This window comes from Empidonax traillii, unplaced genomic scaffold (genome assembly GCF_003031625.1).
Source record: "Empidonax traillii isolate 1590-97213 ecotype Southwest subspecies unplaced genomic scaffold, ASM303162v1 scaffold440:size489645, whole genome shotgun sequence".
Classification (NCBI taxonomy): Eukaryota; Metazoa; Chordata; class Aves; order Passeriformes; family Tyrannidae; genus Empidonax; species Empidonax traillii.
In genome coordinates, this window is record NW_020955633.1 from 49,708 (window position 1) to 69,486 (window position 19,779).

A 19,779-nucleotide genomic window follows, 5' to 3' on the forward strand; every position below is an offset into this window, starting at 1 on the left:
TTTGGATATATTCATATTATATAATATTGGGATTTGGAGATATTAAGAAGATGGGGTTTAGGTGGGAGGAGAAGGAACCTCCTACTTTTGTCTCTACCTTCATCTGTTCCAACTCTTTAGTGTGTGGAACTGGGAGAGCGTTCTATGAGTAGAACCAGATGAAAATCCATGACTGGGAGAGTGCATGTGGGCAGAGGTGATTGCACTGGTTTTGCAGAATTACCTTTCAGTTTTATTTTTATTTCTCTTTTAAGAGGAATAAGATTTTTATATTGAGATTTAAAAAAAAAGTGTGTGGGGAGAGAAATTTATACTAACTTGGAAGTTTTGTTATTTGTTTCTCCTTAAGTGGACTGACCTCAACATTGTGGTTCAATGGACTAACCTTTTTGAGTTTGGAATGCGCAGTCCCTGGTTTGTTATATTGATCTGGGTTTGTAGACCACGAGATCAGCTACTGTGTTTGGATCATGCTTCACCTCTTGCATCATTTTGTCCTTAGAAAGGAAATAGAGAAAAAGAATTCTGTATTACAAATGCTGGTGAAGTTATTTGAGTAGTAACCTGTGTACTTTCTGAAATGTTTGAGTAACATTCATCTCTGCAAAAGCCTTGATCTGTTGTCTGCAAGGATGTTTTCACTGAGAGAGAGAGGTCAGAGATGGAGAACATGCTCTGCTTTCTAAAATCTTCAATCAACTGCATGGAATTCATCCTCTACTATGTAGTAAATTTGTTTTCATCTGTCTGAGAATCTCTCTTTTTTGGTTAAACATTCAGTATGGTCACGTTCTTTTTTGACAGCAGGGATTAGATCTGTAATTATTGTTCGTGGCTTTGAACAGCAGTATTATGTCAAGATCCTGTTGTTGACTTGCCTACTACATACAATGTTATTGTAGAAAGATCTTAATTCCACTTTTAGCCTGATTTCTGAGGTAACAAAGTGTCTGTAAGCTTTCTCTCTCATGTTTTTCATCTCTCTACTAAAGCTTTTTTGGCATTTGACCAGTTTCAAACCAAATTGACATAAGCATAGAGTATTAATCATCAGGTCCTTGTCACTTAAAAATAGACAGCTGGACAGATGAAGATAACATATCTCTTTTTTTTCCCAAGACCCAGCTGTAAGAGGACATTGTAGATGAGACATCTCTAAGACACCAGACAATCTAGTTGCAAAACATCCATGGAAACCAGGATTCATGTGGAACTGTTTTTTAGGTACTGACAGTGGAGAATTCCTTCAGTGAGCTGTCATTTTAAGAGTTTTGAAAAACCTAAAGCGAGAAAGGATAATTACAAAACTGTTGTGGATTTCTTCTGAAAAGAAAATGGTTTCAGCTTTAGCTTGTTTATGCATTTGATTACTTCATTATCAATGCCTATAATTGTATGATGAACAGGGTAGGCATTTTAACTCTTTCTCCTGTTTGCTGTGGAACAGACTTCATGCAGGCAGAAACACTGAATTTTTATTCAGTGATTGTGCATTAACTGAATTCAGTGCTCTGTTCATAAAATGGATTAGCATTATACTATAATGCTCCTATCTGCAACGAGCTATGAAAACCAATAATATCTGATGGTGAAGAAAGATGGGAGAAAATTTGCAAATAGTTGCTTTACAGAAAATTATACATGACAAGAAAATTAAGTCATTACTGAGAGGCTGACTTCTGAAATAGAATCATAGCAGAAACAGAAAATCAATCAGTTTTCCATTATGAAGGCTATTGAAAAGATGTGAATATACAGGAAACTTCTTGGGAGGGAGAAGGTGAGGTAACCCAACAAGAATGCAGTTCAAACTTGCAGGGAATAGCAGTCAGTTACAACACCTTTTTTTTCTTTTTTTCTCCTTACTTCATTTGGAGAGTAATTGTAGTGAGACAAGAAGTAACTGAGAATGTAGATTCATTTGAAAATAAATGAAAGCATCTTGCATTGTTGAAGTATTTTTCCAGTCTTTCAATATGAAAGACTAAAAAGTCAAAACCTTATAGACATGCTTATCAGTCAGGCACTAATGGGAATTTTGATACATATGACTGTATGTAATTTGGAAGATTCAGGTAATAGACATTCTAGGCTATGAAGCAAACTCCCCTGCAGTTATTTTAGGCATGAAAAGACAGGATGGTAAAAAGAGACTGTGAAGCTAAGAAATACCAAGGAAAATAGGTGATTTCTTCTTCTAAGTCTGTGCTGTTGTCCCAGTAATAGGTTTTTTTCTATACATATGACAGCATGCCATTGGAAACTGCTGACAAACTCTCAGGAATATGTGCAAATAAGACTTATGCTCTCAGGGGGATAGTTGTTCTATGAGTTCTGCCAGGTTGACTTTGTTCTCTTACTGAGGAGAAGTTGTAAAGATCACATTGCATTTCTGGGGTTTCTTATAAGAAGATGGTTTCTGTGGATGTTGTGTAAGGGAATTTCTTTATCACAGACTTAGAACCCTGTACTGAAAGTTGACTATCAAGTTTATGATGAATTTTTGGATCATGACTTTCCATCAGAAAAGTAGGTTGAGTGATGCCTCCAATATTAACACTTCCTAGCTTTGCATCTGCTTTTCACCAGAGTATTCATCATGGCTAGAGAAGCTCTCTTTGCTGGAAACACGGAGAGCCTAATGGGTAAGGAAGACGTAAAAATACAATATAATGCCTGGTTGTATAGGTTGAGACATAATACTGCACTGACACATTGAAACTGCCGTGAATGGAGCTAAAAACTCCAGTGCTTCTTCAGTAATAGCACAAACCAAACCCATAACTATGAGAAGTTGCCTGAGCAAGTTTAAGACCTATTTAATAGCAAAAGGAAAACAAGCATCTCAGAATGAAAAAAAAACCACTATGGGGTTTTTTAATAGTGTAAGGCAGGGGTTTTTTCTCTGGGGGACACTCTGATGAGCAGGTTTGGTTATAGATTCATTTTATATAGTTCAGTTTTTCTGTTGATTATGGTTCACATTCATGTATTTTGTTGAATCTTACTGAAAATTACTGAACAAAACCCACGGTGCCCTGCGCTCCGTCCAGGTCAGGGACCTCGGTCCCCCAAGTGCCTCCAGTCCCTTCGCTCGCGTGGCCTCCCTGACCCCACGCATCATGGAATGGCAGTGCCTGGGGATTGTGTCACCTCCGGGGGGCTGGAGCTCTGGGGCAGCAGGGCTGGGGCTGTGGAATCTACCACCTAGGGCATCCCTCCTCCATCATCATCCTTCTCCCGGCTCTGGGAGGATTTCAGGATCTCAGGGGAAGGGCTTGGATCTGGTTTTGCAGAGGGGCTGGGAGGAGCCCTGGGATGCTCAAGACTGATGGGAGTTTTAAGAACAGATTTGCAGAGCAAACTCAGTTATTAATTTTGCCTCTCTTTCCACAGTGTCTCTTAAATCTTCTTGAGAAAGTTTTAAAATGAAACGTACCGTGTTAAAAACCATCCAAAGTGAGAGTGGAGTTGAGTCCCAGTTTATAAGACTGGAAATATTCAGTGGTCACAGCACCAAGCCTGCCAGAGTTCAGGACGTGTTTTGACAATACTCTCAGGCACATGGTGTGACTCTTAGGGTGTCCTGTGCAGGGCCTGGAGTTGGACTCAATGATCCTTGTGGGTCCCTTCCAACTCAGCATATTCAATGATTCTGTGTATGTTGTACAGAGCAAATAAATGATGATGATGAATTTTCTGCCTCTTTACTGAAGATTTTGGAGATGGTATTCAGGGTTTAAAAGAATGACAGGCTTTTGACTTAGATATGGGAAATATTATTTTCATGGATTTCACATATACGGTGCCAACTCGCTTGAATTTCTTTGTACTGGCTTTCTCAACAAAGTAGTCAGTAGTCAACATACTTGCTCTTGAGCTAAGTTTACAATTAAATGTCAGGATGATTGGAAAGCCCCAAATTTTAAGCATAATAGCTGTTGAAAAGTATTTAGGTTTTATCCTTGAGTGCCGGTTTTCTTGACTCAGAACAATTCTAAAGGCATGAATCAAATAGTCTGGTTTTTGCTCCAATGGACAGTTTCCCAAAGTGCTTGACTCTAGCAGAGTTGGCTGGTGGTACTCACCATTGAAATGGTGAGGGGTGCTTGCTTTTTTGTGAAGAGTGGTGGCATTTTAAAACTCTACGTGAATGGACAAAGCGTGTTCATTGCTGCTGGGTTTGTTCCAAGTTGGAAATTTGTGCCCTTGCCACTTAGATGGCTCTCCTATGTCATGGAAGTAGTTGAGTTACAAGATTGCTTTGGAGAAAATGATGACAAAATCCATTTTAACTTGTGTGTTTCTTAAGCTACACATGCAAATTCCATTAAAGTATACCTAGCCTTATCTATAAAGCAATCCAATTTGCCCTAATACCTAATACACATTATAATTACTTTTTGTGCTTTTCCCCTCATGAGTAATCACAATCAATTTAATGAAAATGTGTTTAGCTGGAGTTTTCACTGGGGAATTGCTTTGCCTGCAGACATCCAAGTTGCCATGACATAGTTTCAGAGATTTGTTTGATTTTTTTTTTTTTTCTAAAATTCTTGTAGAACAACTGTAGTTTGCAATTACATTAAATGACAAGCAGATAACTATACAAAAACCCAATAGGTTCCAGAAGTGGGGATTTGTTTTAATTTGTTAAAACCCTGGAGGGAAAGGGACGGGATTCCTCCTTCACAGGACCAGTGTATCACTGTTTCTGAACATTTGAGACTTCCACAATACCGCTGTGCTTCATGCAGATCACAGCTACATAATCCAGGGTATGTTTGGGCAGGTTCATTGACCTGTTTTACACGTATCATTCATGCTTTGCTCTCTTGTAACACAACAGACATGTTAAGCGATTTAATCCACTCCACTTCGTAACCTGTATTCTGTTCACTTTTCCAGTGCAATGGAACAGAAAGTGTCCTTGTAAACTGATAAATGAACACTGTTATGCTCTGGTGATCCGCTCAGCACATATTGTTGGATGTAGAATTTGCAAACTGATCCAAAAGGGTTAAGGGTCAAAATATGTGATTTTTCTGTTTATTACTGGCATCTGTCACTGAACATCTTTTTCGTTTTTACATTAAAGATGGAATGTGAGTGGTTTTAAAAGTGTACCTTGTCTAAATAGGGATTGCCTACTAATTTCTAGAGCAAGTATTGGTTTCTGATATTATTGGGAAGGTCTGGATTCTTCTGTCTCTCTGCTCTACACTCTAGAGGAATCTTGCACAATCCTGTAAGTCTGCCCCTTGAATAGCAGAGATGCATTACAGAGTTTGCACCTGTTAAACCACCTTTTTTCCCCTTTTTCTTTTCTTTTATAATGTCCCCTTATGAACTCTGCTCTCCTGGATTATTTAGGACAATATGCTACTTCTCTACCTATTTGTTTCATGTCAACATGCTTCAGAGCCCTCTGGCTGAGGACATGGTTCTCCTGGCAGCAGCTTTTCCTTTTTAGTTCAGTCCCATCTTTGCAATGTGATTAAGGCTGGCTTCTGTTCCCTGCTGTGCTATTAGTGCTACTAGTTTGAAGTTACAAATTCTCTTTGAAACAGATTCATTGGGTTTTTTTGTGTGAATTAATTGTTTCCAGCTTGAATGGTTGAAGGAAGCCAGTATGAGTCCAAAACTGACAAAATATACACTCTCTCTCTCACCCATGAAGCTATAGTAGATAATAATACTAGATAATAATCCAGTGCTCTATTTTGTAAATCAAGGGTAGGCAAAAGAAAGGGGGAAGTATTTCATACTTCCATATTTCATACAAAGATGTGCTGAAGGAATTACTAGACTTTTGTCCAGAGAGGGTCGTAGAATGGATTTCTTCCTTTCCTCCCTTTCCCCCCCACAAAGGAAGAAATGGATCTGTTTTTGTCTAAAGAAAACAGGTTTGTATAGTCTTTCTTAAGTACAACATAAACTGGAATTATTGTTCTTTTTGAGATTAATAAAAAAATTATCTTAGGTTTATGTTTTTCTCTCAAAAGCTGCACCCATCCATTTATTTAAGTATGCCTCAGAGAACTTAGTTTTCCAAGTGTCAAAACCAGTTTGACAGGCCAGGCAATTAAAGGTTTTGCAAAAACTTTTAGAGTTCAATTGATTGCTACCTAAGGCAATTTGATTAGTCTGTAGCCCTTATAATCAGTATTGTAGGCATGCTAGAAATGCTTATTTGGTAAGATATGCTGTGGAAATATGATTATTCCCGCTGGCAACCTTTCTGGCATTAAATTTGGGGGTTTTTCTTAGACATTTATTATAAGAATGGCACTGAAATATCTTTTTTTTTTTTCCCCCACCTCAGAGTGAAATTTTTTTCTTCCGTGATCAAAAAAAACCCAAAGGAGAGAATAAACCAGGTTATTGTAGTAATTTATCTCTTCCTCTTGTTTCTGTTTTGCTTTGTTTTGGAAGGACTAACCAGCCGGGAATGTTCACAAAGAAGGAATTCGATCAGTTGGCCTCAGCAATAGACAGCTTCAGTCTCATGACGTATGACTATTCAGCACCACATCGGTAAGACTCCACCTAACATTAGAAAGGTTGTTGAAGGAACTGTTAAGCCATTATTAAATTTACAGTATGAGTTAATTTTTTCTAGTAAAGTGGATAGTGTGTTGTGACCGTACCTGATACTGAAGTTCTGGATTTGTAGTTAGGGTAGGTGACTTTTGAACAAGCTCATAACTCAGTACATTTTTAACAGCAATGTATTTTTGGGGTTTGGATTTTATGAAAGACTTTGTACTCGAGCTAAAAAGTTATCCTTTTAAAAGGATAACCTGACACTTACTCTTTTCCAGGCCAGGTTCTTTTGTTTTATTTAGCACAGTTCTGCATGATAGGTACACGAATAATCTACGACATATCATTGTTGAACAAATTAGCTTTAAAGCACAATTGATAATTCATTTGCCTTTAAACACGAACATGATTTCCAGCAACATTCCTCTGCTGTATTAGCATATTGGGTTTTAATGGCACAGATATCATGAAGGCTTTGAGGCAGATAATTAGTAGGGAGTAGATGTTGGTATTTGTAAGACTAGAATATATATCTCCTTTTATCATGTTAGCAAGTGTTTGAGGGAAAACCTGCTCTCCTCTCCAAAGAGATAGGAATGGAATGAGTCACTATTCTGTTAGATACATGACAATTCAATTACTCTGTGTGTTAAGGCTATACTCTTTTTCTTAATGTAGCTTTTTGTGAAGTTATTGCCTTTTTAGGATTTTTTTCCATAAATAAGTGTTAAACAATCATTGAACCCTGCCTTGCTTACCAGTCATAATCTTATAGTTCTTTCTGTAAGTAAATAGTGGATTTTGTCCCAGTATGTTTTGCCAGTTGGCAGTAAAAACATTGAGGATGAGGATACTGGAAAACAACTGAAGTCACACAGAGGTTTTGAATTGTAGCTTAGGTATTGTACAACGCCCAGTGACAGAGAAAATGTGCTGGGGGAAACTTCTTACTCTCTGGAGTAAGGGGTTTTATGTCCTTGCACCTTAGAATTGAATTACAAAGTCAAAAGTGGGGCAAGCATGTTTTGTGCCTCAACACTTCAACCTGTTGAAGAATGTGCATTTAACCTTCATAGGATTGTAGGTTCATCATCACTGATTTTTGTGTGCCATAATTTACTTTTTTTTACAATTGCACAAGTCAAAAGGCTGAGAGTGAACATGTACTTTTTCTGACAGCCTGTTTGATTTTTGCTAACTTGACAGACCTGGTCCAAATTCCCCTCTTCCCTGGGTACGAGCCTGCGTTCAAGTACTGGATCCTGATTCAAAATGGAGGAATAAAATACTTCTAGGGCTGAATTTCTATGGCATGGACTATTCTGCTTTGGGACCCTCTGGGGAGCCAATCCTTGGCAGCAGGTATGACTTCTCTGGATAATAAGTACTTATGTATAATATATTTTCTCACAAAACTTAAAAATTCGTGAGTATCCTTGCTTAGAAATACGGATGTGTTAGCAACATAGAAATGGCAAAAGTGATAAATCTGCACCTGAAATAGTAGCTCACCAGTTAAAGCAAGACCTGTAACTTCTCTTCGCTGTACAGAAATGCAGGTAGATGGCACAGTTATCCTGTCAGAACTCCTATGGAAAAATGATTCGTGTAGTTTTCCCTCTTTCCTCTATCCATGTTTGTACGTGCAGGTTGCCATCTTGGTGTCAAAATGTTCTGCTCTGTATCATTTTTGGGGATTCATGCAGTTGTCCTAAGGATTGTTTCTCTCAGCTCCCAAAGTTGTTACCTGTTACTTTGAAATTTGATACTGGTTTCAGACAGCAATATGCCATCCATAGAAAAAGCTGCAAGAAGTGCATCTGGAGAAAAGAATCTGTAACAAGATAAAGGGAACTATTCCAAAACTAGCTTAAAATTTTATATTGATTCTCAGAGGAGAATGGTTTTAGTTTTGGGTAATAACCACCTGTAATAACAGCAAGCTTTGTAGAAATACATTCAGGGTATAGTACATCAAACCAGAAGAAAAATGAATTTGGCAGGAAAATTAGGTTTGTTTAGAAATTTGTTTCTCTATTTTGAAATAGAACCAAACCAAGTGGAAGCAAACCTAAAGCACACAAGGCAGCTGTTCTCACTTTCAGAAGTTACTAAGTTCATTACCCCACAATATTTAAATATAATAACAGACTGCTTTATAGACATTGAAATGCTATCTGAGGTGGACTGTGTAAGGCAGGGCTCTGAATTCTTGTGTCCATGCCTTCCGTTATGCAAACACAAACTGTCATCACTGTGCTTGCCTCTGCTCTCTTCCTGCTTCTCCTTGGCTCTATGCAGGGGTATAATACTCTAGACACAGCTTTCTCCCAGTGCTGGATTGTCTTTGAATCTGACTGAATAACAGAAGAAGAAAATAAAGCCATTGTCTACAGCAAAAGGTATATAGAGAGTATTTCAGAATGATTTCTGTAAAGTTAGTTGTAGTGATTAGGCAGGAAAAATACTCAATAGTGAAAGCATTGTTGATTTACAGACCTAATTATACAAGCTCAGCAAAATTATGTAGCTTCACTGTAATATTTGCGGTTCCTTGTGCAAGTAGGAGTATAGCACTATCTAGCACAATAAAAGGTTCTTGCTTTTTTTTTTTTCTGAACCACAAAATGTGAAATGAAGTTTCCCCTTGAAAAAAACACTGAGCACTAGGATGGCATCTACTTTTACTTTTCATAGATTCTTCTTTCATAGTAATAATTTCATATGGTATTAATTCATGTTGCTTTTTAATTAATGGCAAAAATAGCCTAACAAAGATTTATGTATGACTATTCTAAGTTTTACTGAAAGAGGCTATATTTGGCTGTATGTAGGACACTAGTGCACAGTGTGGGACAGTATGTTTTATACAGAGAATGATCCTGGTAACGTATTCTTCATTGACAGATCATGATTTTAGTTTTTCAGATATCTACCAGGAGCAAGGTTCTGGACAAAGTCTTTAAGAGACTTTGAGTTTATACATAAAACACATTTGTTTTTAATGTGCTGCCTTACCCACCGCTCAGTGGTTAAGTTTATTTTCCAGAAATATAGTTTTGAGCATACACAGTTATGTTTTAATCTTTGTTGTACATGTAACATGTAGTAATGTAATAGTAAAATAGATTCAAAGTAAAACAGCTTCAAAATAGGCCAAGCTTCTGACATAGAGAAAACAGGGCAGGGAAGGTTTGTAATGTAAAATCATATTTCTGCCACTTAAATGGTATCAGGCTGTTTGTAAGGAAGTCCTTTGGCCTGCCAGAAGTTTTGAAGATTGATTCCTTTAAGGCACCCTCCATATGTTGTATTGAAAGTGGAGTTAAACTAAAGTACTGGTATTAAAATTAATTCAAAATCTATTCAGTTAAGTGCAGTATAGTGAGTATCAACTTTGTTGTAGATTTCTGCTTAAGTTTTTGCATCTGAAATTTATTGCATGTACTAGTACCCAACATGTCAGTGCTCCTTGGCTCACTGTAAGGTGCACACTGTTTTGCTGAAGCATATTCATGGGAGTCTGATCCTCTTTAAGAACAAAGATGGAGAACTGCAAGATTCAGTGGCAAACTGAATCTATTCTCAAGTTGTTTTATGTCAATATATTGTGCGCTTAAACTGATGATTAGTAAAGCACATGCATAGGATTGAATGCAGAAACCTTTGCTGGTCTCATGTTTTTGTTTTTCTTTAGGACAGGAATTAGGTGATGAAAAGAGACTCTGAACATAAGTAGATTTCATTCACTGCATATTTTTTCAGTCCAGAAATGCATAAAATAATTTATACAGTAGAATCCCTGTTTGCATAAAATATTATTTGGCAGTGTTTTTTATTGCAGAATGTAATCTAAAGGTAGAAGTACTTGAAAAGATATACAACCTTTCTGTGTAATATCCTGTTTCCTTCTTACACACTGTAAGAAGTAATAGGTATATATGTATATTCTTGCATGTATATATATCTGTATCTCAGGATTAAATGAAATGAAAACACTTTTTCTCTTACAGCACAAGATAGGTTGTCCTTGGGTGTTACAGTAGGAACTACAGTTTCTATAACTGCAGTAACAATGTGTTTGTCTTGCAGCTCAGTCACAACTGTGATTTGTTAATTCAGTGAGTCAGTCTCAGAGATTATAGCACATTCTGGTGCTGTAATCAACCAAGTGCCATTGTGGGTTATGTGGAGAGAAGCTACATTCAAGTTTATTTCATTGTGATGTAATTTGCATCAAGTCCTAAGCTGGAAATAAAGGGTTTGTGTCTGTGATTCCCCAAATCACCTCTAGTGCTTCTGGCACTGTTTTCTACCCCCTGGCTGTCAAGAATCAGGTGTCTGAATTGCTAAGATGCAGTCATTTTAACTTTGCACTGTATTGAAATCTGAACAAACCACCTGGTGCTGCTGACTTGCTGTTCTAATGATCAGCTGGTTCCAGCACGTCCTCTGTTGATACTGCAATCTGACAGTATTTCCTGTTCACCTCCAAAGTGGATGTCTTGGGTAAATAATTCTTCAGTATACCCTGAAGCTTAAGAAATTGTTGAGTCTTTCTGAGGAATCTTCACCTCTGAGTCCTCTTTAGAGACCCGTAGTAGGTCAGCAAGCCCCTCAATCTCACGAGCTCTTACTTCCAGTGTATATTTTTTGCCCTTAGCTTTCTGCTCCACGGAATCTCTCTTAATCATTGGGACACTATATATCAATTGCAGTTTTGTTTTGTATTCTCATGGGAGGTTAGACAACAGTGTAGTGGTGTTTTTCATTCCACACCATCTAAAATCTATATCCCTTATGACCTGGGCCAAAGGGGCACTGATAGACTGTGAATTAAAAGAAATGTAAATCATAAGCTGTCATTTGACAATGGTGTTGCTTACCTTTAATAAATCAACCTTCTTGATCGAGCATATCCCTGTAAGTTTAATGCATTATTATTATTTAATTAAAGTATTATTTAATGTATTATTTTCTTCCTTCTATTTGTATAGTGTTGAAAGAGGGAAGATACATCTCTAATGTTTCACCTGACTGTGTACAGCTTCCGAATATATTCTACATTCAAGCTGCTTTTGTTCCAGGCTTAGCTATTGAAAATAGATATGTGAATAGTTCCATTATTTTGAAACAGTGCTGTGTATGCTTACATTTTATTTAAAGTAATCCGAATAGGGATTTTTATGTTAATTTTAAACATTTAAGAAGATTGATATAATAAGTTGCCAGATGAAGCAAGGGAGAAACTAATTTGACAATGCACTGTGCTATTCAGAGACAGAAAATAAGATGGCTTGCAAGCAATATGAGGATATAGAATTCTACCAAGAATTTTATTGGCTGCCTGCCATTCTGTGAACAGCAGGTCATAAAAAGTAGTACTTAGAAACAGTTAGAGGTGAACTTTTTCTTTGTATTATCATGGCAGTGGCTTTATTAGCAGCAATTTAAGAATATTTGGGCCAACTGTGACTCATGATTTTGTCTTACAGAAGGTAAGCAAAAGGCTAGTGCTGGGAACACTTTTACTCTTCAAGCTGCAAGGGTTTCACAACATTTCTCTTCATGCTGTAATTCTCCCAGGATTTCCATTGCTTCCCTGTGTGCCAGGATTCTGTCTCCTGATTTAATCAATTTTTCTCATTGTTTATATAATGTTGGGGAGATACTAGTATTTCAAATAAACTGATTGACCAATTAGCTCTGTAGGAGTGAATGTTTTGGCCTGTTGACCAGCTCTCCTCTTCACTGGAGAAACTGTTAAGCTCTTTCTTCCTAAATTGTACCGCTGGGTCAGATGGTAAAATCGTGGCAGTGATGGGATAAAGTTACAATTGGGCCTGAAATCAGAAGTTATTTCTATATTAGAAATGTCTGAATATTTTAGGAATGTTTCAAAAGGTTTATTCTGGTAAATTTCCTCTGGAATATTCTGTTTTGTGTGGCTTCCATGGTATATCTGTCCTTTCATCTCTTTAGGAATAGAAGGTGAGTGTGAGCTGTAAGCTGGAAGTGTAAGACTTGTGATTCACATAAGGTGGATAGAACACCTAATGAAGTAAATTTGTGGTCATATTTCAGCTTATTCAAGTTGTAAATATGATGGTAAATACAAAACCTATTTTAGTTGGTTTTTATGTAAAACGTATTCTTTATTTCTTTTGAAATGAGGGAAAGGTGGCTTTTGTTTATCAAGCAAATGATGGGTTCTGAAGTTCAGTGGTACAGTGACATATTGGCTATGGGGGAGTGTGTATATCTTAAAATATATATATATGTATACCTTAAAAATGTGCTCTTCTCTGTGTCTGAGGATCTTTTGCTGATAGTAAATTTGCTGGAGGCAATATTTAGGCAGTTAAATGTTGACAAAATAACAAGGATATAGTTCTTTACTATCTCGTTGTACTCAAATCATTAGAAGATAGCATGATGAAATTAGGAAAATTACTTCTGTGATTTAAAACAAAGAGAAGAGCCAGAAGCCTTTACTGTAAAGTAAATTTACATATGTGCACCCAGTGTGGAGTGAAAGAAACTCATGCCTTTGGTAGCCTTGTTTGGGCTTGTGAGATCACAAGTGGTAGACTAAAAGCCACTACTAGCTCTGACTGAATCTCTTCAAGTATGTGATGATTAATAAAGAACATATAACAGATAACTATATGTGTCCAGATCACTCCACCATGAATCCTTAGCTCCCATTGCCCCATCCTCTCTCATGCCCTGTGCTGAAAAGATAACAATTCATTTTTGCTTGGTGTTGGCTGTCCCTCGCAAGGTTCAGTTCCACTGCAAATCAATTGGGGATGAGTCTTAAAAGAGCTTCCTGAAAATGCATGGTGGCTTTGTACAAGTTAGCCTAGAGCTGGTTAAGTGCACTCTGCTGCCTTGTTGGATGGTGTGCAGTACAGATTCCTCTGGGAAGCTTCTGAGTCTGAAGGCATGAAGTCCTCTTTTGGAGCCAAAAGACAGCAACCTGGGTGAAGCCTGTGCTGGGACCTAGAAGCCACTGATGGATGCAGAGGCTAAAGTGTTGGCTTCAGGCAGCTGGATATATTTTTCTCTTACTTCTAAACAGGAAGAGTTTTTGACCTTTACTTGAGGGGAGGAAAAAAAAATAAAAAAGAAAAACTGGAGTTTTAAACTGATTGTCTATTCTCTTACTTGAAAAGTGACACTAATGAGATCATTTATATTTTGTTGAAGGAAGGGCATTGTTTGATGTTATGCCTGGGGTTTTTTTTAACGGACAGGTTTTTATTTTAAGAGCAAATAGCTTGGACTTTTTCTAATCTTGAACTGATCTTGCAATCCTTATTATCTACTTTTAACATTAATCTGCTCAGTGAATTGAATTGCCATGATTATTGAGGAAGCAGTCTGATTTAAAATCAAGATAGGATTTTTTTGAAACTGATCTTAATATCATCAGCATAGTTTTAAAAGTAATTCACATGTAATGTAATTTCCATTGGCTGAATTTAGAGGAAGACAGCTATATACTCCTTCATTTGCTAAAGAGCACAACTTCCAAAGCACAGTTTTTTGAGCCCCCTTTTTGTATTTGGGGGTTTTTTGTTTGTTTTTTAATGAAGTCATGTCTTTATTACTTGGCTACTTATATGCTGTCAAACAGAAATTCTTTACAGAGAGGGTAATCGGGGACTGGAATGGGCTGCCCAGGGAGATGGTGGATTCTCTGTCCCTGGAGGTTTTTAAGATGAGACAGGATGTGGCACTCAGTGCCATAGTCTAGTAACCATGGTGGTAGTGGATCATGGGTTGGACTTGATGATCTCAGAGGTCCTTTCCAACCTGACTGATTCTATGAAAAGTGGTGCCAGGGACCTAGCACTTACACAGTGAGTCTTGGGGGCTTTTTTCTTTGGGATGACTCTAGTCTGGTCCTATGGGCTGAAACTCATTAGCAGTTCGAGTTCCTCTGCAGTTGTTTCATCCAAAAAAAGCATCCGTTTTATGCACTCTGAGACTGTTCCATGATGCAGTCTGAGGTATGGTGTGAGGTATTATTGTAAAAGCTCCATCCTGATGTGAACTGCAAGTTTGATATAGGCAGAATCACACAATCCAAATGCCTCCTTTCATTTTGACACAGTGTTTTTAAACAGGACAATTAAAAAAAAAAAAACAGTAAAGTTACGTTGATTATTCTTCACATAAGGCAGTGGGAAAATGTCTGTAAAAATATTTTTACATTTCTCAAGAATTTGTTTTTTAGGCATAGTTGTTTCAGAAGGCAATAATAAATGTGCATGTTTATTGCAATTCTAGAGAAAAGTAGCAATTACAGCAGCAAAGTGTGCAGAGTCATTTAATTACCAATAGAAGGACTCAATAACCAAGGGAAGAGCCAGTGTGGAAATATGTAAGATTTAGGAATAGGCTTGAAGCAACACTTGCAGGAAATAGTAATGGGGCATATAGCTCTCCAGTCTTTGAAGTAATAGAACTGCAAGTATGTTCCACAACATTAACAGCTTTTGATTTGTGCAAACAGCTTGTTTACACTTGGAATTACAAGGCAGGTGATTGAAAAAGGTTTCTGGTGATAACATTCAGTGTTGATACAAGGTCCAATAAATTTTTTCTTTATGATTTTATGAGATATTTCAGTTTATTAGTAATGCTAGCAAGCAGAGTGGAGTTTTTCCACCCTCAATGGATTCATGTCCATGTTAGGAGAATGGGTCTAGTATGCTGAGTAATAAATTAGAGCTAAAGTAACTTTTTAGATTTTGAGCTCTAGAACTAGGAGAGTTGCATTTCAGAGTTTTACTGAAATGCAATATTGTTCATGGCTAAAATGGAAATCAAGGCAGACTCTGATACTTCGTCTACTTTTAGTAAAAACTTCAATATTATGAAAATTATTACAAATTAGTTGTTTGAAAACTCAGTGAAATCTACAAGATTATGCCCAAAATATATCTATATATCCTATATAGTTACCCATTTCATACATTTTTATGTATGGCACTTCATTGTTTAAACCAAATTTCAGGTTTGTTACACTATTTTAGAAAGAAACTGTCTTTGAAAAAAGTAAAACTATCTCCGTATACTACATCTCTTTAAACCTTTTGAAAATAGCTTCTGCCTTTTGTTGTTTACCAGTCCTTAAGGTTTGAGAGGAAAAAAAATTCCTCTAGAATGGTTTTTCTTGTAAAGTGCAAGGTGGCTGTATTGCCATGCTTAGAGCAGGTACATTCTGTTTGTGAGTGAGGATGTTGATTGGGCAAGAGGGCTAAATAGGAGTCTGTAAGTTCTCTGATCCAGTGTGTGTTAAGACTGGGGATAGTCCTACTGCCAACATTAAATAGAAGATGGGGTGTAGATGGCAGATGGTGCTTGCAATTTTGAATATAAATTAGTTTCCTACAGTAGTTAAAACCTAGAGGAAGTCATCTTATCTTTAGGATTTCCTTGTATTTACCAAACTTAGAGACATTAGTAGTGCATAAGATTATTTTCTTCCTGTGAGTGAAAGCAAATGTCTGTGAGTCCTGGGCTTTGAGCCCCAGTAACTTAAGAAAATAAGATGTTTCCAGCTGAGAAGTAGTTGTGGGTTAGAGGTCTGTGCATAATACGCTGATCACTTGGAGCCATAAATCAAGAAAGGTAAAAGTCAATGAAGCTGTCACTTTCCATATTCTTGCTCTACTTTGAATATGTTTTAATGGTTATATGTATAGTTACATTTCACTAGATTCTACATTTTATGGTAATGAGACACTAGATAGTTTGAGAAAACTCAATATAGAAGTGGAATGTATTTTAGTATTGACAGCAGAAATTAGGTCAAGATTGCTTTGGGGAATAATAATCTATAGAATTGGTCCTAGGTTTTAGCACTTGTGGATTATAAGTGGATGGAGGAAAATCAATGAGGCATGCCTCTTTAGGGAGACCTTTAGATACCAAACCTGGGAAACCAATAGGGTCATGACAAACTGTCATTGCTGAGCCCTCATTACCCACTGAATATGTGAAGAAAGATTTATGGGGAGCATCGTGTCTCTGCAGTTAATTTTGAGTTAGTTTCTCCTGGTTTTGTTTCTGTGCTTGAGTTTGCATATTGAAAAATTCTCTTTTTGTTGATGTGTGTACCCTTGGGAACATGAATTAGCAGATAGGAGTGCGTAGAATAGTAAAAGATGAACTTAGGGTAAATTGTTTGTCATTTATAATTTCTCTTACAGTTGACCCTGGAAAACAATCTGACAAGCATCTGTAAGTGTAAAGTGGATATCATGTTGCAAAGGTTTAAATCTGAAGTGTCTGTGTCTCTGTGAACCTTACTTGAAGGTGCCAATTACAAGATTTTCAGAACTGTGAGTTGATAAGGGCAAGAGACACAGTGCTTCCATTTAAGGTTTAGCCAAGTACAGCAGTATCTGTGGGATACTTTTCCTGATTTAGAAACAATTATATTCAAGAGTATTTTACCTGTTTTGTTTTTTTTTTTTTTTTTTAATTCCTCCTCACAAATGTAATAATGGAAGAAAACTGATCAATCTGGTGATGGAAACTGTCCACCAAAACAAGTTTTGTCTTAGGAAAATCAATTTAGATTTGAGTCAGGAGAAATGAAAGTTCTTGCTAAAAATAAAGTGAATTTAGTTCACTCTCCAGATTAAAAAAAAGAGAAAGCCCTGTTCCACTGATGGTAGTATGTCAAGCTTGCAGAGAGCTCCACCAATACATTTCAATCAGATCTGAAAATCTCTTTCAAAAAATGAGGAGTTTTCATCTTGCTTCTTACCCCTAGAGTCTTCCTTGAGAAAATCTGTAGCAGGAATATTAAGAATAAGATGTGCCTGGAACCCTGTAGTTGACTGGCAGCATTTATTCAGCAAATGTATTAAGAATAATTGAAAATCTGTGGGTTTCTAAAGCAAAAATCGGATACTGAATCATGAGCTTGCCTTAAAGTAACCCACTGTTAATTTGCAAAGAAACCATTTGCCATTAGTCTTTTGTGAAATGGTCGTTATCAAGCTGCGTAATAAAGGACTGATAGCATCCATTACCACGTACAGGAATGTCTTCCAAGATAAATAGTATTTTATTAGAATCTGTTTTATAGTACTGTGAGAAAGAGATGTTTAAATAGGAGTGGATTAGGAACATAAAATCTTCAAGTGCATTAGCGGATAGATTTAGGCAGTAGGGAGTCTGTGGCAACAGGTGAAACGATTTGTTCTGAAGAATTCCTCACTAATCTCATACTTTAACAGGAAAAGAAGTGTCTTTTTTTTTTTTTTTGTGCAGTAAGGAAGAGTAAATGTCATAAAAAATAGTAGCTTTAGAGCATGGAAAAAATGACATGGAGCCATTTGTTTCAAATGACATTAATGTGCATATTTTCACATGTGCTGTTCAGAATTACATTCTAAGTAATTTCTCCATTCACTGTCTCTAAATTCACTGCAGTTAGTTACTAGAATTCCCTTAGCAATGGACACAATTTATGATCACCCCTTCTGCTCTGCTACATGTTGGCAGCTTCTTATTTGAAATTAGAGTGTTTCTGTTCACGTGGATTTGATGAGAAGTTGTCCTTGGAATTGTGGCACTGTTATTTATATACATTCTGTGTAGAAAATCCACTGAAGCAATCTACTGTAATTCACTCTGATTTAAACCTATGGAGGGTTTAAAATTTTAAGAATGAGTTATTTCCAAAATTGTTTTTCCTGTCTCCTTAGTATCCAAATTCCAAAATGTGCTCACAGACCACTAGAGTAGTATTAGCTAATCTAGGTCATATTTTCTGCTTGCTTGTTTACATTTTGACCACGGTTATAAATATTTCTTGGATTCTGATACTGGATTATCTACTATTTAAATGTTTCTTTTCCTCCCTGCATGAGTTTTGAAATCTCTGCAATTAAAGTATTTTGACAGCTTTGATTTCTTGGGTAGATGAATTTTAGTAATAGAATGTTTCTTGAGCTGAAATTTTTTTAAAAGATGATGATTAATACAATAAAACTCTTTGTTCACAGGATAATGATTTTATTCCAGAGCTTATTTTCACATTAAAGTTTCAACTTGGAATCTTTGTTTTGAATGTTATTAGGAATGAGAAGCACATTTTAACATTCATCTATTTTACCGTATTTTACACATAAAGCCTGCATCCATTGAAAAACTGTTTGTTCATGAAAATGAGTCCTCAGCTGGCACAAAATCAGACGTAAAGACAAGAAGAGTGATGGGGGAAGAGAAGGCTTTTGAAAGTAACCTTCCCTCATTTATATAAATCTGTAATTTGAAAAATGCTGGTATATGTATTCATTCAGTACTAAAATGTCAGTTTTAAAGCTGATTTATTTTTTCATGGTCTAACTGTATTCTCTAGTAGCCAGTTATAGATAAGTTGAACTAGCAATATTTGTAGAAATATAGGAAAAATCCTTGCAGAAATAAGTCTGAGTCGTAATTGGTAAAAAAAGAGGTTGACTGTTTCTACACAGGTACTGGCCCTTGAAGAAAGAAATAAAAACCATACAATTGTGGCATAAGTGATAAAATTATATACTTATTTACTGCAGAATGCTCAGATTCTGAATTTAACTTCTTTATAAAGCTGCTCATTTGTATGTGGAGCAGTGATTCTCTTTATGTCATCTTTCATAGCTGTTAAAGTCTGGAGCATCTTGCCGTTTAGTACAGTTATCTTTTTAAGGATGCATAAAACCCAAGTGGTTGCAGTTACTGGGATATTGGGCATAAGGTATGCTGTGGCTGACCATGTTATAATGCTCCAGTGCAACAGGCACTAAATGTCTTAATTTTCCCCATGCTTTCTTTTGTTTTTTGCCATTTTAGTTGTTGTAATGTAGTGACTACTTTTCTGTAGTCATGTCTCCAAGTTTAATATAATAATAAAACAATTATGATTAAAAGTATCTTTATCTGGAATTATTGTTCCGCTATTTTTTAAAAAAAGCAATAGCATCAGATTTGTCCTGAAGGAGCCTTCAAATTAAAGGGATGCATTGGAGACCTTTGACCAGAACTTTCAAATCTCGTGGTCTGAAGCTGTGCTTTTAACTAGATAACCTGCCTTGCCTTTTCCACCTCCTTTGAGCAGTTTCTATTCCTATTTAAATACAGCCTTAATTATTCCAAGTCGAAGCTGTCCTTTCAATGACCTGACCTTGGGACATAGGATTTCCCACCTTCACAATGTTTTTTTGC

General features: G+C 36.6%; 1 protein-coding gene across 4 annotated transcripts in view; it reads left to right on the forward strand.

Moving 5' to 3' along the window:
- Window positions 1-19,779, forward strand: part of CHID1 (chitinase domain containing 1) — a 108,754-nt gene that overhangs the window by 34,690 nt on the left and 54,285 nt on the right. For all 4 annotated transcript variants that reach the window (XM_027894728.1, XM_027894726.1, XM_027894725.1 and 1 more), the window contains 2 exons: window positions 6,436-6,537; window positions 7,753-7,908. In XM_027894728.1, coding sequence (XP_027750529.1) covers window positions 6,436-6,537; window positions 7,753-7,908 — 258 coding nt within the window. The remainder of the gene's footprint in view (window positions 1-6,435; window positions 6,538-7,752; window positions 7,909-19,779) is intronic.